A 23,248-nucleotide genomic window follows, 5' to 3' on the forward strand; every position below is an offset into this window, starting at 1 on the left:
TTGAAAGCATCAACTGGCGCATATCACCTTTTATGTATAAAATCTTAAAAGGTCCAAGTTTTCGGAGGCTGACTTTTCACATGTAGGGGTTCTGTGGTTTGAACAGCCTGGGCTTATTTATCTGAGCATTCAATGTGGTTTGGGTTTTTCCTAATATTCTCTCCTCTTTTGCTTAGATATCGGTACTGTGGCTGTAGGGGTGACTGTGTTTGCTATCCCATTTGCCTATATAGCAGGTTAGATTGACAGTTAGAGACTTAAAACTTAAAGGGAACCTGAGCTCAGGATTTATTACTAGGTGGTATAAGGGTCGCATTATCAGCCTCTAATACTTCTTTAATGATGCCTGTATTAGCCCTAAATGTGAAATATAAGTGTTTAAAGACTAAGCTTAATGGTCCTTGCTCTCCCTGCCTGCAGTCACCGGACTGGTCTGGGGCCGCTGTGAATCAAGGCCATCGCTTGGTCGAAGCATTCCCACAGTAGTGTGACTGACATACCGGCATGTGAGGAGAGAGCAGGGAGGAGGAGAAGAGGGATGGCTTCTTCTCTTCCTCCCTGGTCTTTCCACACATGCCAGGATGTCATCTACAGTGCTGTGTCAGTGTTCCCATCACCTTGTAGTATGGATGTATAATTGAGTCCTAAACGGTAAAATACTGGATAAAACTGTTGCTGAAAAAGACGTGGGTGTATGGGTGAACGGCAAAGGTCACTTTAGTGACCAGTGCCAGGCGGCTGCTGCCAAGGCAAAGAAAATAATGGGATAGACGCTCATGACAAGAACATAGTTTTGCCTCTATACAAGTCACTAGTGTGACCACACTTAGAAAAATGTCTACAATTTTGGGCTCCTGTGTATAAGAATGACATAGCTGAACTAGAGCAGGTGCAGAGAAGAGAGATCAACATTATTAAGAGAATGTGTAGACTGCAATACTAAGACAGGTTATCAAACATGGGGTTATTCAGTTTGGAAAAATGAAGGCTCAGGGGCAATCTTACTACAATGTACAAATATATAAGAGGACAGTACAGATGTATTTCTAATGATCTTTTTACACCTTGGCCTGCCATGGTGAAAAGGGGGCATCCTTTACGTCTAGAGGAAAGACGGTTTAATCATAATCACAGGCAGGTCCTGGAGGCCTTTCTTAAAAAATATAATATTACAAGTTACGGGTGTAGGAAGGTGGCCCAGCTTGGGGGGGTGGTCCCCTCTTTACCGGGAACAGACGACACAGACACGAGACTGAGGCAGATTTTCGGGTACAACAGGTCCGAGTTTATTGGCCGTCCTCCTGACGACCGCAGCAATACACCGCAGCACTTCCACAGCTCTCCGTATTCAGGCCCGGGTACCTGCACCTTCCTTTTGTCGTAGTGATGTTCCTCACGGCTCTTTCACTGGGGCTGCCCTAGGCCTATCTACCGCCAGCGTTTCACTAGTCCGAGATCGTCGTCAATTTGGCACCCCCGGGGCCTCGTCTGTTCTGTGGTTCTTCGTATCGGGGCCACCCCCCTGACTTCTTTTCTCCTCAGTCCCCTAGTTGAGCTCTCCACTACTGCTCGCACTCCTTCACTGTCTCCTTTCTTGTCGAGCTCCACCCAGGACTGGAACTTTCTGAAACCCTCTCCTGTCCTATTTATAACCTTCCTGGTCTCCTGTCTCCCCGCCCCCATGACTAATGGTTTCTAAAGCCATAAGATACTGTCAAGTCCTGTACTCACGCTCCCCCCTGCCATCTTGTGGTCAAACTAAGGTACTGCACTCATTCTACACTTTTCCCCAGCTGTTTCCCTTCTGTCATTACAAACATCTGTCTAAAGTGCACAAACGGTCCCTTTTCCCTACTGACAAGTTCGTACATCAGGTCACCTTCCCCACATGGGCACTAAATTCTGTGATGGGACATTGATTCAGGGAACCAGTCTGATTTTCATAAGTGCAGCTGAGAAGGAATTTTCCCCTTAATATGGGGCAATTAGCATCTGTCTCACGGGGTTTTTGTCTTTGTATGGATCAACATGTTATAGGTGGAACTCAATGGACTCATGTCTACCTTCAACCTTAGAACTATGAAACTCGGATTAGTCTGGTGACCGCTGGCAGTGAGCGCAGTGACAAAAAAAACACATATATTAAGTGTTTAGGGTTAATACAGGCATCATTAAGGGGGTATTATGAGGCTGATAAAGCAATCCTAATACCTTTTTGGGTATAAATCTTGATGATAGGTTACCTTTAAAGGGATTGTTTACAAATGCTATAACTTATTGATTGCTGGGGTCTGGACACTGAGAACCCTAGCCAAACCAAGAAAAGGCCTTGACACGTCGGCTCAATTAATTATCTTCTGGACTGCCGGAGGTAATCTTAGGGAAACAGACATAGCAAGACTGGACTCTGCATTGGTTTGGCCAAAGAAACATATGCCAGAGGAGAAAAGACAATGTCAGTATTTAGGAGTTCAATGACTTGTTTTTTTTTTAAATTCTGTTCTGAAAAATGTAGACTTGAGGTTTCCTACTTCTGATGTTCAAGCTGGTCAGTTGTACTTGTGAGACTATCCTGAGAATTAGGAGTGTTGTGTAGGCCCAGGTTTCTGAAGTGACACTGCACAAAAACAATTCCCGCTGCACGAGAGGCTGAAATTAAATGAAATACCTATATATTTTCTTACTAAATAAATCAAGATACTTTTTACTAATTAAAAACTGTTAAATATTATTTTCTAATTTGTTTTATTTTCTGAAATCTGATTTTTTTACTCTACTTTCTGGAGAATACTATAGGAGCAGCCATCTTTTTATCCTGCTGTTTTAGAGCATTTAGAGATATATTTGCAGCGGCTATTTTAGCATTTATTTTAGAACATATGGTTTAAAGACTTGATTATTTTTTCACGCTCAAATATTCAAATGATTTTTTAATCCTTTTTTGTGATATGTGGGGTCTAATTCTTATGTCATTATCATGCTCTTTTTATTTTATTTTTTTCCCAATATCAGGCAATAATGTTGGGAAAATAAAAAAATGTGTCTGTATTGTATATATCTATTTTTTATGGCCACAAAGGACAGCTAAAATACATTTTAAAATGTGACATTTTTTAACCACAGGGGAGGGACTAGTAATAACCATTTGAGTTGGTATAGGGTTTTATTTTTATGTCCTGCTTTTTATTTATTTTTCATATATTTCTTATATTGTGCCTCTCATAAGGTCTTTGGGGCATTGCAACATTTATATACTTTATCTGATTTCATGTGTAACTAACTTTGGTATATTAGCCCCAGTTACAGTGGAAATTCAGTCTTCTGGCTACATAGCAGAGATCACTGGGTCTACTAGGACCCAGCAGCTCCTGCTCCCTCCATACAGCCAGTGATCACAAGACTACTGGGCCCAGAGGAGGAAGCACTGTCAGTGCTTCATATACCATATACACAGTGATTGTTCAGGGTTGTGTATAATGTGATCAGGAAGGTAGAGGTGGTAATAAAGGATCTGTGCTTCCTAAATGTCGAGTGTGGTTATGTCTGACAGCCGACTCCCTGTTGCAGCAGCAAGACAAGTTAAGCAGCTTCTATTTTATGCAGAGATATCTTAGAATGTCACTGTATAATGAGGACCGCCCAGATGTTTATAGTCTAGTAGCTGAAGAACCCGGCGCTGCCTGGGCATAGTAACTAACTGTGGTTAGTTATAACAAATTATAATTATCCTCCATCCCATAGTCCCGTGCCCATATACCCATCATACATATCCACGATCCCATAGGCCCGTGCCCATATACCCATCATACATATCCTCCATCCCATAGTCGAGTGCCCATATACCCATCACACATCCTCCATCCCATAGTCCCATGCCCATATACTCATCACACATCCTCCATCCCATAGTCCCATGCCCATATACCCATCATACATATTCTTCATCCCATAGTCCCATGCCCATATACCCATCATACATATTCGCCATCCCATAGTCGAGTGCCCATATACCCATCACACATCCTTCATCTCATAGTCCCATGCCCATAGACCCATCATACATATCCTCCATCCCATAGTCCAGTGCCCATATACCCATCATTCATATCCGCCATCCCATAGTCCTGTGCCCATATACCCGTCATACATATCCTCCATCCCATAGTCCAGTGCCCATATACCCATCACACATCCTCCATCCCATAGTCAACCATTATGACATCATAATGAGCGACAGGGCTTGCAACCTATGATGACATCAGCATCGCCATGGCAACCATTATGACATCATAATGAGGGGCAGGGCTTGATACACACACACTTTTTCCCCATTATGTAGATAGGGGCAAAATTGTTTGGTGAATTGGAACGCCCGGGGTTAAAATTTTGCCTCACCACATAGCCTAGGACACTCACGGGGTCCAGACGTGTGACTGTGCCAAATTTTGTGGCTGTAGCTACGACGGTGCAGATGCCAATCCCGGACATACACACACACACATACATACATACATACATACATACACACCTACATTGAGCTTTATATATTAGATGAGCAGTCCATAAGTAGTTAATATTTGATATTTTTTTTGCTCTGTGAATAAATCCTTTTGACTACATGAGCACAATGCATCGTACTCAACCCAACAATATTTCTGGAGAGGATGAGGCATCTTCTATGTCTAAATAATTACCATCATATTAATAATAGACCTCCAAGATAATTAACAGGATGTACAGTTTGGATCTATTCATTGTCATTATCATCCAATATTTTGAGTTTCTATAGAAAAAGGCATACATATAAATTCTTACATATACGTAAACAAGACCAAATTATGTGATATGTAAAAGAAAAAAGAAAAAGAACAAAGTTCCTGAGATCTCTAACATAATAAACAGCACCGTGCTAGTAAAATCCTGAAAGCAATGCTGATTTAAACATCTGCTCAGACAGTTTAGCAAGCGTCATTAATTACCAATTATTTGGAATAGTACTCTGCCATTGTTGCCAGCATCCTTGTCTATGGCCAATACTTTGTGAATTATTCCCAGATCTTGGTTTTCTGGGACCTGGATCTCAATCTCAGGAAATAGGAGCTCAGGAGCGTTATCGTTCTCGTCCAGAACCGTACACACAATTGTCGCTGAACTGGAGAAGGACGGTGATCCGCCATCTGTCACCATTACTAATGAGGAAGAAATGACAGTCAGCTAAGTAATGAGATAGTGTATAGTGACTTACAGGAGTCAATGGAAAATAAAGAACAAATGTTCTTCATATTAATAAATAGCATGAGTCAAAGCCAGAATGAGTTATACGGTTGTAAAATACAAATATGTTCTCATGTAATAGTCCAGACATCTGACTGTATTTCTACTGAGATACTTCCAACTATAAGGGAGAGTTCAACCTACAGAGGGGGAGGTTACACTGTATACCGTTGTGGCTGAAAGTGTTGGCACCCTTGAAATTGTTCCTGAAAATGAAGTATTTCACCCAGAAAATTATTGCAATCACATGTTTTCTTATACACGTTTATTTCCTTTGTGTATTCGAACAACGCATAAAAAGCAGAGAGAAAAAGGCAAACTGGACATAATGTCACACAGGTTAATAGTGTTCTCATCCTGTCCGGTGCCGGCAGTAGGAAATTAACATTATTCCTCCCAGCAGAATTCAGGTTTCAGTCACGGGGGTGGCGCCGGTTTAGTCACCGTTCTGAGGATAGAGAGCGTCGGCTGTAACTGTGCCCCAGCACTGACTGACAGCCAGCCTTAGCTTTGAGCCTGCTGTCAGTCAGTCCCATGGATGTGGTTCCAGCCGCGGCTCTCTATACACAGGGCAGAGACTGAGCCCGCACCGGCGCCGCCTCTGTGACTGAAACCAGAACGTTGCTGGGAGGAATCACGTTCATTTCCTCTCGGCAGCAGGTCTCTAAGTGCAGGTTCAGACCGTGATTAACCTGCATATTAACCCCATATCTGCAGGAGTGGCAGCATTGCCAGGAAAGCTCAGGCTCCGGCCAACTCTTAGAGGTCTTTATCATGAGCGCAAAGGTTGGCACTGTATAGAAAATGACATTTACAATCAAGCAGGTTTGTCATGAGTAACGTCAGGATTATTCCATTAAAGTTGAAGGGACTTTCCGGTGTGTTAGATATTCACAGGCACATCATTGTGCCACAGTGTACAATCGTTTGTGGGAGAGGACACCTTGATGTGACCACGGACTAGCACACGATATCACGTATATGACTTACCCTTAATAATATACTGATCCTGCTTCTCTCTGTCTAATATCGCTGCTGTGATTATCTCTCCAGTATCAGGATTTATTCTGAAATAGGCATGTGCCGGGCCTGGCAAGATGTGATATGTGAGCGCAGCATTGACTCCTGACAAGGGAATCACAGGAAGACGTCACTTTATATAGCAGCAACACTTACTAATACAAATAGAAATATAGTTTCAGGAATCCATAAGGCAAAATCTATGTGGAAAATGGTTCTCAAGCTAAAGCTAGCTGGGGTCTGAGACCATGGGACCTGATAATCCTCCAGAGCGGTAAAGCTGACGATTGGAAAGTCCAGACCATTGGAGAGTCCAGATCAAGGTGTAGGCAACCTCATCTGACGGCAGCATGATGTAGGTGCAAAGACCAGTATCCCAGTTATATGGGCTGCATGCTTCTGTTTTCATTATAAACTGTTTTATCTGCCGCAGATCTAGCAGTGCTCTCTGAATGCTGAGCTCTGTATAACTCCACCCACATCACTGATTGGGCAGCTCTCTGTTTAGACTGTGCATAGGCAGAAAACTGCCAATCAGAGATGGTGATGGGGTTATACAGAGCTCATAAATATGGAGGACTACATGGCACCGGCAGGAGATTATCAGAAGAGGAATAGTAAATCTACTAAAATAGTGATTTTCTCAAAATTACAGCAAGCAGCTCAGTGATTGACACATCACTGGAATCAGGGGCTGTCTCTATATTATGTTTCTCTCAGATTTGTTGGCAAAAACCTGGTGACAGATTCACTTTAAATTTGGAAAGATTTTCTGAGACTCCTGTGTTTGCGGTTGTCATACAATATTTATAGTCGATGTTACTAATCTGTGTCTGCCAATTACCTGTAGATAAATATCTCATGTGTATGGCCATCTGAAATCTCCTTTAAGATTATTAGGATGTTTATAAGGGGACATAAACATTGATGAGCGGTGAACTCTTAGACTGTGTTCACAAGACGTTTTTAGGCGCTTAAAAATCTCAAATTTTTCAAAGGGAAAATCTCCATTTTGAGGAAGTTTTTTTTCCGAGATGGTTTTTTAAGAGGTTTGTAAGTTTTTTTTTGCTGAAGCGGTCACTGCAGTCTTTTCGGTTAACACTGCTTAGTTTGAAGAGGTTTCCTGTAGGGTCCATGTGAAAGAAGTGTCATGAACCTTTTTTTCACCAGATATTTTTCAAAACCTCTTTTGGAAAGAAAAAAAAAAGGTCCAAAAAACTCTTCATATTTACATTAAAATGGATTTAATATACAAAGAGCTTTCCAATTGTTTTTTAGGAGAATTTTGAAGAGGATCTGCTACAAAAAAATCTCGAGAAACTCGGTCTGAACATAGCTTCGGGCAATGTGCACACAGGCAGGTTATTTGTAGGAGGTTTTGGAGCAGAAACTCTCCCCTTTCTCCTTTAAAACTGAACACTCCTTAAAACTTTGGAAGTCCTGATCAGTTTCTGCTCTGAAATCTCGGCAAAAAGACTTCATGTGAACAAAGCTTTAGTGGAAGAGGTCTTTTGTTACCTTTAATTCCTCACCTCTTCTTGTTTGAATTCTTCATTTGTTTATTATTTTGTAATGTCTATGTTTTCTTGCATTTCTAAAGTGCTTCCGAATAAATGAGCATAAATTAAAAATGCATAATGTTCCCCAATAACACAAAAAAAGACCCAAAAATGCCTTCACATAGTCCGCTGACGATATACTGAAAGCATAACGAATCCCTAAGTGCTTTATAAAGAGCGCAAAGAAGCAGAATTGTAGTGAGGTTAATATTTTAGAGTTTGTGGTTACACTGAAAAGCAATTTAAGGAAATTGGCAAACGAAAAAGTAACAGAAAATTGGGCAACAGTGCCACACAGTGGACAGTCATGATATAGTCACTGGACACTGCACTACAGAATCATTATTGGATACTGTCAAGTAGAAAGATGGAATATGAAGCTACACAAACCATTTACCAGCTCTGTTACTACTAGTATTTCCACTATTAATTATACATAACAAGACATGATGAGAAAGGCACGGCGTAAATCAGAACCCTAAGTAAATTAGTATTTACGGTCAGATAAAACATGACCAGGTCACAATGGCAGACACTTTGACTAAACAAACAGACCCAATAAGTCAATGGGTTTTATAAGGCACTACTTGTGTCTGTTTGGTAATGGACCTACCTGGGCATTGTGTTTTATTAAAAAAAAAAAAGTCGAGAAAGCAAATGTGCTACATTAATACACAGGTGAAGTCAGGCTTTGAACATATTTTATTAATGAAAATAATAAATGCAGCTATTTAAATCCATAATTTGCCAATATTATAAATTACTAGTTATATGCCAGCTATATACCGGATTTATAAAATCATGGTTTGTTTCAGCTAAAGGAAACCAAGGCTAAGCCTGCAAGCCTTTTCTCTAATTAAAGGGGTTATCCAGGACTATTAATTTTTTTCACTATGAGCCTAAGAACTAACTGGCCGGTAGTTACTATTTGCCTGTTGTGCCCAGCACAGATCTCTGCCAGCACAGAGCGGTCATAGATGGCTCCTGCCAGCGATTCAGCAGATTCCACTGACGTCACGTGGACAGATCAGTGGCTTCGAGTGTTGATGGGTCGTGACTGCAACATCATGCTGATTGACAGCTGGCTTCTGTGACACCCCAGAGTCCGGTTGTCACAGTGACATTGCCTCCCTCTAAGAGGTGAAGTTATGCTTGGAGGCAGAAAGGGGATCCATGTCAGGTAACATAGATTAAATCACAAGTCCTGCTGCAGGTCAGAAAAGGGAGCTGCCTTATAAATTCTGGCCAGCAGAGGGGATTGGTGAGTCAGCTAGAAGTGAGCTGAGGGGGTTGTCATGGAAACGAGACCAGCTGTGAGCTGTGAGGAATATGACAAGACAGTTAAACGTGAGGTAAAAAGATCTTTCCGGAAGATCCAGTCAGTTTAAGATAGGGAGCTGATCTATGAGGAGCTGGTGAGAGAGAGATGATCTGTGAAGAGAGAACGGACACGAGCAGAGACGGAGAGACTCTGGGGAAGCTAAAAAAACTGTGTATAGCAGACCCCAGAGCGAAGCGCTATTGGAGAGAAAAGGGACGTCAGAGTCCTTGGTGGTCAGGAGCTGTATGTCCTGACTGCTGAATCTGAAAGTACAGGGGATTGTAAATTCCTGTGCGACCTTGAGCACCTGAGGGCATGGCAGTGGATAAGGAGCCCGGGGCTGACGGTGAAAAGGACGGTACCCGTGGAATAGGCTCATGCTGACAGCCGTACAGGTTAGTGAAATCAGAATGCAATTGAGGGTCTCAGCTTAGTTATAAACAGTGGAGACCCACACACAAAGCGCAGAAGGAAGGTCCAAAATCCCCACCTGGCAAGGTGGATCCCCTGAATGCCTCCAGGCGAGCCGGACTCATTCCATCACCTGTATGTGGTACTCCGGATTGCAACCAATTACCAGTGAAAGGTAAAGAAACTGCACCTCTCTGTGTCCTCCTCTCATTTCTCTGCACCCCAATGTTCACAGCCATTCTGACTATTAATCTAGCATCTTTGCCCTGGGACTATTGCTCTACCTGTGGAGAGCTATTTTCACGTCAGCTGCGCCACATCAACAGTCTCAGGGGAACAACACCACAGCGCTGGTCACCTCTGACCAGAATACCACAGGTGGCATCACGTATTTAACCATCTATAAACTTGATCTTCATTTTTACCTCATCACCAACAACTTTTCCCCTTCCCCTTTCATTATTTTATTTAATGGACGCCCCAGGGCCACGGACCGGGTCGCCGCCACCGTGACACCGTCCCTCGTTGAAGTTGAAGAGCCAGATACTGGGTACCCCACGACCCTGCACCGTGCGCCCTCCCACTGCATGCGACTCGGGAGCTCCAATTGGCGTCACGAACAGGATTTAGCGAGCCTAGCAAAGTCGGGTACAAGGAGCCTGACAAAGGGGACTGTGCGCCATAGACTTTATTAAATTGTGTGCTAAAGACTTTACTGAGCTTTCAAGTAACCGCCAAAACTGCGTCACACAGTGCGTGCGAGTAGAGAGGGGCGTGCCAGTGAAGCTGGAGCTGTGCTCTATTGTGAGCAAGTGAAAAACAGGAAGAAAAATGCTCAACTCGGGTGAAGATTCAGCGGCGGTCGCAGCCGCAGTGTCATGATCCATGCGGGATCCGGACAGATAAAAGCACAAGTCATCTTTTTTTTTTTTTCCTTAAGCTGTGCTTAAGTGTGGTTTTTGCCCTCCGGTGGCCATGTGGATTATTGCACTGTGGTGTCGTTTGGTCTAAGTTTGCCCCGGTGGTGGTGAGCGTCATTGCACTCTGTTTCTTTAGCTAAGTGCATATGTTTATAATGCAGGTGTGATTGCTGGCTCTGCTATAAAAGAGTCACAGGTGTTGCAATCAGCGTTGGTGATAGTATTCATTTCAACCATACTTGGTGGAGGAAGGAGCCGGAGAATGTTCCTTGCAGCACTGTCGTAGCACTGGTGTGGATGGAGTCTTAGGGGATTTCCTTGTAGCTCTGACAGAGCTTGGTGGCAGCGTTTCAGGAGGAGAGCTGCATTCTGGTGGTGGACTCTGTTGCCAGGAGCAAGTGCAGCAGAGTAAAGCTAAGTGGTGTTTCCCTGTTTGTGATTTTCTTTCGTTTGTATTAGTACAGCGGTGGGGCCAGTGCCTGCGCCACCCAGCTCCCTAGCAATGGATAGGTGTAGGGTGTGCTAGGGCGACAGGTATCCTGAGCGGCGCCCAGTGTGGAACCGGCATAGGGAACGTTAGGAGCATTAGGGACACTGATTCAGGGGAGTGCAGGAGGCCTCCACATCCCCTTTCCCTATCGCAGGGCCCACCATTGTAACTGTTTTCCTTTCCCCTTGTCTTGTTGTTTTAGTTACCGGCCTGCGGGTCGTGTCACACAGGACTGTATCACGTGCCGCGTCTTGTTGTTTACAGTTACTGGCCTGCGGGTCGCATCACACAGGACGGGTCCACATGACACGAAGCCTCAATAAAGCCGCTATCGATGCCATATATACCAGGAGCAGCCTGGTTACCACAGTACTCAGTGGAGTCGCACATCCTGAGCGATTTTAAAGAAAGACTATGTAGTTTGATCAAAGTGTACCCCCTGTCAGAAAGCCAAAAAGTCAGTATCCTCATTGGCCATTTAACTGGTGCGGCCCAGAGGGAAGTAAAGTCCTGGCCGGACACTGATAAAGGGACTGTCCAACAAATTTTGGCCAGACTGAAGAACACTTTTGATACCCGCACTGCAACAGAGATAAAAATTAGATTCTTTGGGTGCAAACAGAGTACAGGACAGTATACGGGACTATGCCCTTAATCTTCAGGAGGCATTACGTGCCGTAAAGCAGGTTGACCCTGAGAGTGTACAAGATGAAGATAGATTACTAACAGAGCAGTTCATAGAGGGACTCCAGTCTAACAACCAAAGGACACAGCTGCGCATAATGACCCTACAAAATCCTGAATTGGACTTTGCACACTTTAAGGATAGAGCCATACGGGTGCTACGTGAACCGAATCCTAGCAGCACAGAGCCCTCTAAGCATCCTGCAATTACATACCAGCAGGAGACTGCATCCTTTCCAAAGATCCCTATTGAGACTGACAAGCCGTCCCAAGATGTTGATTCTGCAGCAGACTTACATCTCCAAGTCAAGGAACTAACCAAAAGTGTGGCTGCACTCACGAAAACTGTGCAGTCCCTGTAAGTGACTCCAAAGAAGAAGATCCACCTGGCCTCCAATCCAGAAGACGTACCGTGGCGACAGCAGAAGACGATCCCACCGACCAGAGGGAGAGTGTCACGTCCGCCTTGTCTGCCATGTCTGTTTTGCCTCATGAACCCCTGGAGCGGTGTGCACGCGCACCTTGTGTCTGCTATCCTGCTTGCTCCCTAGAGCAGTGTGCACACTCACCTCATGTCTGCTGAGCTGCAAGATGCCTGCGTTTCTGCTTTGCATTCTGTGATCTTCTCGTCATGTCTAGAATCCCTGATCATGTGACGTTTCCTAAGGTCCTGCACTGTCTGGTTCTGCAATCATCTCGTCATGTCCGAAACTCTGATCATGTGACCTTTCCTAGGATCGTGCACTGTCTGGTTCTGCAATCATCTCGTCATGTCTAGAATCCCTGATTATGTGTCCTTCCTAGGATCCTGCACTGTCTGGTTCAGTAATCATCTCGTCATGTCTGAAACCCTAATCATGTGACTGCGCTCTGTGATCCTGGAGCACTGAACTAGGAAGTTCTCCCCTGGTCCTGACCCGGAAGAGGAGGTGCTGTGCCCTATATCAGACCACCCCTTCCTTTGCTCAGGGCCTGATTATTGTGTTGCTTCCCGGCACGGTTCTTGGTCTGTGGGGTTGCTGCCTCTATTCTGTGCCCTTGCACTTTGCTCTGTAGTGCTTCTCTGCACACGCTCCGTGCTCGTATTCCGTCTCTTGTCTTGTGCCATGTCTTGTGTTGTCTCTCATGCCATGTTTGTCTTTGCCTTGCTTTGCCTTGTAGTCCTTCCGCTGTTCTCTGCTTTAGTCTGTTTTGCTATGTCTCGCCTTAGCTATTATTTGACTTGTAGTCCTTCCTCTGTTCTCTGCCTTGCCTGTTTCGCCATGTCTGGTCTTTGCTATTCTGAGCCTTGTAGTACTTCTCATGTTCTTGTCTCAGCCTGGTTTTCCGCACTCTGTCCTCTGGTGCTCTCTTGCACATTTCCAAGTCTAGTCCCAAGGTTCTCCCTTGGCCCGGCTCTGGGTTTCGGCCTACGCTCTGCTGCCAGACTCTGTCCTCGCTCTGTTTCTGCCTATGTTCCGCTCCTTGTTCCGTACCTTGTTTCTTGCCTAGTTTTGCCTTGTTCCTTGCCTTGTCCTTGCCTTGAACATCGGCGTGGGTTCCCCTTGGCCGTCTCCTCTGCCGTGGTAAGTGCCTCGTGTTTGTGTACAGCCGTGTGCATTGGCCAGTGTGGCGTGCCTCCTGCGTGGCTCCTAGCACGCAGCCCTTCCTTGAACCTTGGCGTGGCTCCTAGCACGCACCCTGCCTTGAACCCTGGCGTGGCTCCTAGCATGCACCCTGCCCTGTACCTGGCGTGGCTCCTAGCAAGCACCCTGCCCTGAACCTGGCGTGGCTCCTAGCATGAAGGTTCCTTTGCCCGCCTCCTGTGCCAAGGTCGTGCCTCGTGCTGGCGTTACAGCCGTGTGCACTGGCCAGTGAGGTGTGCGTCCCGTGTGGCTCCTAGCGCGCATCCTGCTCTGAACCCTGGCGTGGCTCCTAGCACGCACCCTGCCTTGAACCCTGGCGTGGCTCCTAGCACGCACCCTGCCTTGAACCCTGACCTTGGCGTGTCTCTACACACGCACTCTGTCTTGAACCTTGTGCCTTGGCGTGTCTCTACACACGCACTGTCTTGTACCTTGGCGTGTCTCTACACATGCACTGTCTTGAACCTTGTGCCTTGGTGTGTCTCTATACACGCACTCTGTCTTGTACCTTGTGCTTTGGCGTGTCACTACACACGCACCCTGTCTCGTTTTGTGAACCCTGGCGTGTCCCCTACACACGCACCTTGCTTTGCACCTAGCCTGGAACCCTGGCGTGTCCCCTACACACGCACCTAGCCTTGAATCCTGGCGTGTCCCCTACACACGCACCTTGTCTTGCACCTAGCCTTGGACCTTGGCGTGTTCCCTAACACGCACCATGCCTGGATATCTGTTGTACCTCCTTGCCTGAACCCTGGTTTGCCTTCCGGATGCCCGGAACCTGCCGATCGCTGCCAGAGATCGTAAGCTGGATGGCTGCGGCCTGATGTCCGGAGCTGATGTCCGCAGCCTGATGCCTTGATCATGTCAATCGTCGCCAGCGGTCCGGAGTCTGATGCCATTGTGCCTTTACCTGTACCTAGGCGTGCCACCTGGCACGTACCATGCTATGGACCTTGGCGTGCCCACGCACGCACTTTGCATGTTTTGCTTGTTTTCACTTCTGCACTGAATGTGATCCTGAAGATCTTAATGAAGATACCTTGCACTTACCTCTTGTCTTGTCTTGTTTCCTGCTTGTCTCTGGTCGTCAGACACTCCCATAGTGTCCCCCTGAGCCAGCCGTCTGGTCCCAGCAGTTGTGGTGGCTCACCCCCTTGGTCTTGCCCCTGACACTCCCTGTATAGGGGGTGGATTCTCACAAGGTCAGCTCGCCCTCGGTGGGTGGGTGCCACGACCCAGAGGGTCCACTCAAAAAACGGGCTCAGAAGGAGCTGAGTCCGTCACAGAGAGACAGTGATCGTTACGTCGAGGACGGACAGCCCATCTGTCACCGCTGCAACAAGGTGGGACACATAGCCAGATCCTGTCATTTAAACAAGCAACCCCTGGGGCAAAGGGCCAACCCTCACGAGTAAGACGTCCAGGTCCACCAAATTGGCGAGACAAGTACGTAGGAGGACGACCAGTCTTGCCTGTCATGATTGACGGTTTTCGGATGAACGCTTTACTGGACACCGGCTCCCAGGTGACAACAATACCATGTGTTCTTTTTAAGCAGTACTGGGCAGATTCAGATATTACTCATAGCCCAGATAAAGACCTTGCCATTTTTGCCAGCAATGGTCAACCCTTGCCTCAGATGGGATATAAAGAGGTGACCAGCAAGATTGGCCGAGTAGAATTGCAATCGCAAGGTTTGATAATAGTTGATATTGACAAACGAGAATGCCATCCTATGATCACTTTAGGCACTAATGTAATTGAAAATTGTCTTGGAGAAATTATTGCTTTGTTACAACAAGTAGCCGAGACCGCCAGCTCGAGTCAGCAACGGGTTCTGCAAAAGGAGATCAGGGCCCTGATGTAGAGACAACAGGTAGAGCTGTCTGGTGGAGAAGTCGGCAGTGTCAGAGTAAATGACCCTTTCCCTATTGCAGTACCTACCAGAAGTGAAATGTTAATTTGGTGTCGGGCAGCAATAGGCCTAAGGGGTCAAGATTACCAAGCCCGGGCAGAACCCATGTACTCTGACAGTAGGCCCACTATCCTGACAGCCAGAGGAGTAGTTGATGTCTGCAAGGGAAGAGTACCGATACGAATCTTAAATTGTGGGGAGAGAGAGGTCCAGTTACCCCGGTATGCCACCCTTGATAAATTGATCACTGTCAGTAACAATGCAATAGAGACACTAGAACCCTTGCTTCCATCTGACAAGGTGGAAGAGAATGGCTCTGAAGGGCAGCAGGAGGATTGGTGTCAGCAGCTACACATATGCACTGACTCCACCCCTTCGCACCAAAAGCATGGGGCTTACCGGGTGGCTCGAGAATTTGAACGGGTCTTCAGCAAACATCCTCTAGACTTTGGGCAGGCAAAAGGGGTCCAACATCATATCCCCACCGGATATCATCCACCCATTAAAGAGAGACACCGGCCTGTACACCCAGCACACTACCAATGTGCCAAGAGTATGTTACAGGAGATGAAGGAGGTTGGGGTAATCAGAGATAGTTGTAGCCCCTGGGCAGCTCCATTAGTCCTCGTTAAAAAGAAAGATGGTACTATGAGAATGTGTGTAGACTACAGGCGGATTAACAGCATTACACATAAAGACGCTTACCCATTGCCTAGAATTGTGGAATCACTAGCTGCACTGAGAACTGCTAATTATTTCTCTACCTTAGATCTCACCAGTGGGTATTGGCAGGTTCCTGTGGCAGAGGCAAAGAGAAGACAGCATTTACAACACCAATGGGGCTCTGCGAGTTTAACTACATGCCGTTCAGGCTCAGCAATGCACCAGGAACATTTCAGAGGTTAATGGAATGCTGCCTTGGACATAAAAACTTTGAAACCGTTCTGCTGTACCTGGACGACATCATCGTCTTCTCCAAAACCTACGAAGACCATTTGAAGCACCTGGCTGAGGTATTCGAAGCCCTGTCAAACTTTGGCCTGAAAATAAAACCGTCCAAATGTCACCTTTTGAAACGCAAGGTGCAGTACCTAGGCCATGTGGTGAGCGCGGAAGGTGTGGCACCCGATCCTGACAAAGTCACCGTTATCCGTGACTGGCAAAGACCCAGCACTATTCATGAAGTGAGGCAATTTCTTGGGTTAGTAGGCTACTACCAAAGATTTATCAAGGATTTCACCAAGATAGCACCACCGCTGCAAGATCTTCTAGTGGGCCAATCCAAGAAGGCCAAGAACAAAAATCTTCCATTCGAGTGGAACAAAGGATAGAAGAGTCCTTCACCAAGTTGAAATTGGCCCTCACGGGAGAAGAGGTCCTGGCCTACCCTGACTATGACCAACCATTTGTACTTTACACTGATGCCAGCAACGTGGGATTGGGAGCAGTGCTGTCACAAGTGCAGAAAGGCAGAGATAGAGTGATTGCCTATGCCAGCAGGAAGCTTCATCCCACTGAGAGGAACCCCGACAGCTACAGTTCCTTTAAGCTGGAGTTCCTCGCCATAGTCTGGGCGGTAACAGAGCGCTTCAAGCACTACTTGGCTTCAGCAAAGTTCACCATCTACAAGAACAATAATCTGCTAACCCACCTTGAAACGGCAAAAAACAGCAAAGTTCGGGGCTCTTGAGCAGCAATGGATGGCCCGGCTGTCCAACTATGAGTTGACCATCAAGTACCGAGCAGGACATAAGAACGCTAATGCGGATGCATTGTCCCGGATGCCCAATTCACCAGACGGGGAGAAGATCCAAAAGAACTCGAAGAAATCTAGTTAACAACCTTCCGCCGTCCAATTGCAGCCCAGCGCACTCAAGGAGTGAGGACTAAGCGCTTTGTCGTACGAGAGGCAACGTTGAATCCATTACCCCATCATGAGTGGGCAGAGACACAAGACAGTGACCCAGCTGTTCGCCTCGTAAAGGAGTGGCTGGCACAAGCTGAAGCACACCCTGGTCCAGATGACCCACAGGAAGCAAAGCAACTATGGAAGAAGAGAGGCAAGCTGTTTATCTACAAGGGTAAATTGTGTCGGAGGAACATCAACTCGCGCACACACGAACTGGTCTGGCAGGTGGTAGTCCCGAAGAGGGATGCGCCAAATGGTCTTGGAGGCTTACCACAATGGAGCAGGACACTTCGGTTGGAAGAAGTTGGAGGTCCAACTTCGTGAAAGGTTCTACTGGGTTGGCATGAGGACAGCCACTGAGAAGTGGTGCCAAGAATGTGGCCCATGCAACCTGCACAGAAAAGACCGAAACAGCCAGCGAGGCCCATTACAGCCGATCATCACAAAACAATCGCTTGGACTGGTAGCCTTGGATTATGTGAAGGTAACTCCGAGTAGGAATGGCTACACCTATGCTTTCACCATCGTGGACCATTACTCAAGGTTCTTGGTAATCGTGCCTGTTAAAGACCAAACAGCAAAGACAGCAGTCAAGGCATTTCAGCAGCACTTTTGTCGACCGCACGGATACCCTGAACAAGTGCTCACCGGCCAAGGTCCAGCCTTTGAGGCAGAAGGGTTCCAGGAGTTCTGTAACATATATATATATATACACAGAGAAACACAGAGTGATTGAATGCAGACCAAATTGGAAAAATATCAAACTTTATTATCACAAATAAGTACAATAATAATCCATAGCAAAATTGCACATAAATGGATGACACCACACCCCAGGAGGGGAAGCAAAAGGGGGATAGCACATAACCGGCTGCACCAAAAAAAAACTACACCACGCTCTATGAAGAGCTCAGTTGGCATGTAAAAATAGCATCACTGCCTATATTCATAAACAATCACCACCAATCCTGGGGTTTGGTGTCATCCATTTATGTGCAATTTTGCTATGGATAATTATTGTACTTATTTGTGATAATAAAGTTTGATATTTTTCCAATTTCCATCTAACATCTTTGCCCTGGGACTATTGCTCTACCTGTGGAGAGCTATTTTCACCTCAGCTGCGCCACATGAACAATCTCAGGGGAACAACACCACAGCGCTGGTCACCTCTGACCAGAATACCACAGGTGGCGTCACGTATTTAATCATCTATAAACTTTATCTTCATTTTTACCACATCACCAACAACTTTTCCCCTTCCCCTTTCATTATTTTATTTAATGGATGCCCCATGGCCACGGACCGGGTCGCCGCCGCCATGACACCGTCCCCCGTTGAAGTCGACAGGCCCGGTACCGAGTACCCCACAGTCCTGCCTGCACAGCACGCGCACCCTCTCGCGCCCTTACGCCGCTGCGCGCGCGCCCGGGCACTCCACTTCCCTCTGTCTAACTGCAGGAAGACAGCTGTCATTTAGTATAACGTCAGCAGTCATGCCACGTCGACAGAGCAGTCCAGAAGAAGAGCCGCTCTATTATTGTGGAGCAGCTGAATCGCCGGTCGGAGCGGTAGGTGAATGCTCAGAGCCGGAGCCAAGTATAACAGGCAGGTAGTTGCCTCTGTTAGCAACTACCTGCCTGGTAGTTTTTAGGCCTGTGGTAAATAAAATAAGTGGTCTTGGAGAACCCCTTTAATATGTTTTCACAGAAACTAGATGCCTCAAAGTGTCTCCAATTCTAATAATCCTCAAAATCTAATGATATTACATTTTGCTTATGCATTGTTTAATTATTACTGATGAGCAGCATTCCTTGATGTGGACATGTGCAGAAACTCAATGACTGTGGACCTGAATTTTTAGATAAATCCTACACTTTTTTGCAGCAGGTCAGGTCTCTCTCTCATATTCATACAGGTGTCTATCTTTATCTTTTTAATTCTAACACTTATTCTAAATAACCTTATTTTTTCTATTTAATTCACCGGTGAAGAGAAGATCTTTGCTAGTGCAGATTTCTATATAATTACTTTCCCTGTATAGCTGTGAATAGGAAAAAAGGGATACAAAGCTGTGTATCAGTATACTGGAGGTCGGACTATAATAAAAATATTGCAGCTTTTCTGAAATTGACATAAAAGTGTGACTCGACGCCTAACTATACGAATTCAATGGCTTATGTCAAAGAGAATTTGTCACCAGTTAAAAAGTGTTTGCTCTAATTTTATTCCCGCTGCTCCAGAGTATGACATTATAGAGTACTGCATTTTGAATTACTGTGTCTACCAAGTATTATGCAATACAGGCTTATTAATAGTTACAATCCGAGCTTCTTTTTCAAAAGAGACATTGATAACATCATAGCAAAACCCCCTATCGTGCTGTAACTGTAGGATTTTGTAATTGTGTTTTCTGTTTCACTTGCAAGCTGTCCTGAATTTTGGGAAATAGGTCAAACCAGATCATATAAATTGCCAGAATACTGAAAGAGTAAGCCAAAACATTAATCCCATTTATTGGACACATAAGAGAAATTAGGCACCTGAATCTCTGTCCTCTGCTTCAACCTTCATCAGATGTTGTCCTGGATCTAGGTTTTCAGGAATCTCAGTCTCATACAAGGCTTGTCTAAATGTCGGTAACACATCATTTACATCAGTAATTGTGACTGTAACAATCTGTGTTGCAGACAGGGCTGGATTTCCATTATCTGTGGCCAAGATGGTTAAAGTATAGTGTTCCTGGATCTCACGGTCAACTTTAGTGGATAAACTGAGCCATCCTAAGGATGATTTACAAATGTATGTTAAGAGGGATTATCAAACAGATTATTCATAAAATCATATGGTGATAAATAGATATAAATACTGATCAACCATAGTATACATTAAACCACAAACATTTGAAGTACAGACAATGAGTACCTCATTGGCCCATGAAAAGTGATGGTTTTTGAAGTTAATGTATTAGAAGCAAGAAAAATGCTTAATCATAAGGACTTTGACAAGGTCACGCCATCATGGCTAGATGACTGGATCGTAGAGTCTCTAAAAAGGAAGGTCTTGAGTGGGGTTCCAGGTATTTGGTGGGTTTTACTTACCATAATTGGGCCAGGAAAGGACCACACATGAACCAGTGACAAGGTCAGGATCATCCAAGATTCAGTGATTCATGTGGGGAGCGAAGACTAGCTTGTACATTGCAGCTTGCTGTGTATTGGGGTGTTATAGTTCTCCATCAGGAGTACCTACACACATGAGCACCAAACTGGACCAGGAAACAATAGGTGCCATGCCCTGGTCTGATAAATCAGGTTTCTTTTATAACATGTGTCATGCTGGTGCCTTGGATGGTTGGCGCGAGCAAGGGGGTTGTGGCCCCACTCTGCTACAAACCAGACTACCCTGAAAGGGCCGTGACTAAGCTACCTCGGTCTTCTCTGGAGCCCTTGATGGTGAGGTCAGGCTTGTGTGGCAGGTAGCTGCCAGGTGCCACTCCAGGGTGGTGTCTGTCTGTGGCTGCTGATCCCACTGGGGGACAGGACACTTGGACAGGTGTGACTGACAGGCAGGCAGGTTGGCACGGCAGGCACGGCTGGTACCCAGGCAGGCACGGCTGGGACACAGGGCAGGCAGGCACGGCTGAGACACAGGGCAGGCAGGCACGGCTGAGACACAGGGCAGGCAGGCATGACTGAGACACAGGGCAGGCAGGCACAGCTAAGATGCAGGAGAGGCAGGCACGGCTCAGACACAGGGCAGGCAGGCATGGCTGAGACAGGGCAGGCAGGCACGGCTGAGACACAGGGCAGCCAGGCATGGCTGAGACACAGGGCAGGCAGGCACGGCAGGGACACAGGGCAGGCAGGAGTGGTATATGAAGGAACAGGTAGAAGACTGTTCACACAGCAGGTGCAGGTACTGGTATCGGCAGGAAGGAACGGTGTATGAAGGAACAGGTAGAGATCTGTTCACACAGCAGGTGCAGATACTGGAACAGGCAGGAAGGAGTGGAGTATGACGGAACAGGTTTGGGCCTGTTCACACAGGAGGAGAGTCGCAAGGGTGCGGAGCACAGGCAGAGCCGCAAGGGTGTGGAGCACAGGCAGAACCGCAGGAGTGCGGAGCACAGGCAGAACCGCAGGAGTGCAGAGCACAGGCAGAGCCGCAGGAGTGCAGAGCACAGGCAGAACCGCAGGAGTGCAGAGCACAGGCAGAACCGCAGGAGTGCAGAGCACAGGCAGAACCGCAGGAGTGCAGAGCACAGGCAGAACCGCAGGAGTGCAGAGCACAGGCAGAACCGCAGGAGTGTGGAGCACAGGCAGACAGAGAGAACAAAAGGAAAGACACAGCAGGGAAAAGAGCCACAGACAAGGAGATTGAGAGACAGAGGTAAGACACAGTTCAAACAAGGTAACTGTATGAGACAAGGTACAAGACTAAAGACACAGGGACCAGGAAATACTGCCTCCTGGTGGGAAGAGAGGACAGCTACAAGACAAGGCTAGAACAAAGACACAGAGACCAGGATAAGACAAGGCAAGGAATAATAGCACAGGGACCAGGATATTCTGCCTCCTGGAGGGTGGACAGAGAGGTACAGAGACACAGAGACTAGGAATAAAGCCTCCAGAGAAGGCGAAACATAGGACAGGACCTGGCTTACTCAGCAGCAAGACACTGAGTTAAAGCTTTGCTTAGGCAGCTACCACCTGGTGGAGCTGCCCTAAATACTAGAGGCCTCTTGGCAATTTGCCAGGGACACATTAGATAGGTGCACCCTGACTCCATAAGAACAAGAGAGTTCTGGCACCGCCCCCCTATGCACACAGCCAGGAAGCATGCAGAGAGCAGGCAGGAAGCAAGAGGCACACATGGAGCCGCCAGCAGACAGAACACACAGCAAGGCCTGGAACAGTGAGTTAGTTGGTGTGTGGGGGATAGGAGGCCATGCAGTGATGCCGGCAGGGTTGTTACAACATGTGAATGAATGATGAAGCAATGTGATGTTCTGACCAATACTTGGCTGACATTTATGTCGCAATCACTTTGGCATGTACCATTTACCTAAACATTGTTGCTGACCAAGGATGCCCCTTCATGAAAATTGTATTCCTTAATGGCAGTGGCCTCCTAGAGCAGAAAAAAGCTCGCTGCCACACTGACAAAACCATGGTAATTTGGAACGCACTCGGTATTCAATAGTTGGGGTGCAAAGAGACAATTTAATCAAATTCTCTGCACACTCCTGAAGTGAGGCAAACTGCGAGATTCATCAAAGCTTTTCTTTTCTCACCAGAAAACTAGTATGAAAAGGCCTTGGAAAGTAGCAAATTTGTCCCGTTAGGTAAAAATTTTGCAACTTTTGGTGTGTTCATGCCAGTTTGTTGAAGCTCTGCCAAAATGGACAGATCTGTAGTGGGCTGATCAGGAGCCAAGATGAGAAATGGCATTTTTTTATACCAAAAATGCTAGTCCACTCTCTGCATTTTTTGGAATTTTTTTGCAAGGCATACAGGGTTAGTGAACAGTTGAAAAGTGAGTGGGAGGCTGTTCACCATTTGTCCACTGCTGGGTGGAGTCCAGAAGGTAAATGCACAGCCTTCTGGATCATTCAGTATTCAGTATCTCTGAAGATGAGATCTCCAGAGCAGTGCTCATGTTAAAGAGAGCTTAACATTGTGTTTGTTTCTCGAGCGGGCGGATCCCCGCAGCAACACGGACTGTGTCTTGTTTTATATTTCATTTTTCCGTCAGGTAAGAAAGGCCATGTTTATTTTGCATACTCTCCACTGGTTTATGCAGTACACTTAATAAACCAGCAGAAGATTTAAAGAGACAGTGTTACTGAGTTTAACAGATGTGTTGTGGACATGATTTTATGACACTTTCTAATATATAAGTATTACAGGTTCATCTCTTGTAATTGTCAGTGTTTCGACACAGACTACTCTGCTCTCCTGTTTTCAAAATGGCAGCTGATAGAGGAGCATGTGACTAGTCCTGTCCATCAGTATTTTCCATTTGCAGGAGGTCGATGGACAGGTCTGGTCACACTCCCCTCCAGATATACTGTACTTTGTGCATAGTAAATATATGCATTTATTTTAGCAACTA

The 23,248-nt window shown here is 46.1% G+C and overlaps 1 protein-coding gene and 1 long non-coding RNA gene across 2 annotated transcripts in view; one reads left to right on the forward strand and one right to left on the reverse strand.

The window, feature by feature from the left end:
- Nucleotides 1-23,248, reverse strand: part of DCHS2 (dachsous cadherin-related 2) — a 387,512-nt gene that overhangs the window by 41,874 nt on the left and 322,390 nt on the right. Inside the window, exons 10-12 of the mRNA XM_073576392.1 lie at nucleotides 19,675-19,914; nucleotides 6,265-6,399; nucleotides 4,980-5,189 (exon numbers count right to left, since the gene is read on the reverse strand). Of these exons, the coding sequence (XP_073432493.1) occupies nucleotides 4,980-5,189; nucleotides 6,265-6,399; nucleotides 19,675-19,914 (585 nt within the window). The remainder of the gene's footprint in view (nucleotides 1-4,979; nucleotides 5,190-6,264; nucleotides 6,400-19,674; nucleotides 19,915-23,248) is intronic.
- The window catches only part of LOC141090540 (uncharacterized), a 67,320-nt gene that overhangs the window by 2,009 nt on the left and 42,063 nt on the right, over nucleotides 1-23,248 (forward strand). The gene's annotated exons all lie outside the window — the stretch shown is intronic.

This window comes from Dendrobates tinctorius, unplaced genomic scaffold (assembly GCF_039654945.1).
Source record: "Dendrobates tinctorius isolate UK_male_01 unplaced genomic scaffold, ASM3965494v1 ptg000008l, whole genome shotgun sequence".
NCBI classification, from domain to species: Eukaryota; Metazoa; Chordata; class Amphibia; order Anura; family Dendrobatidae; genus Dendrobates; species Dendrobates tinctorius.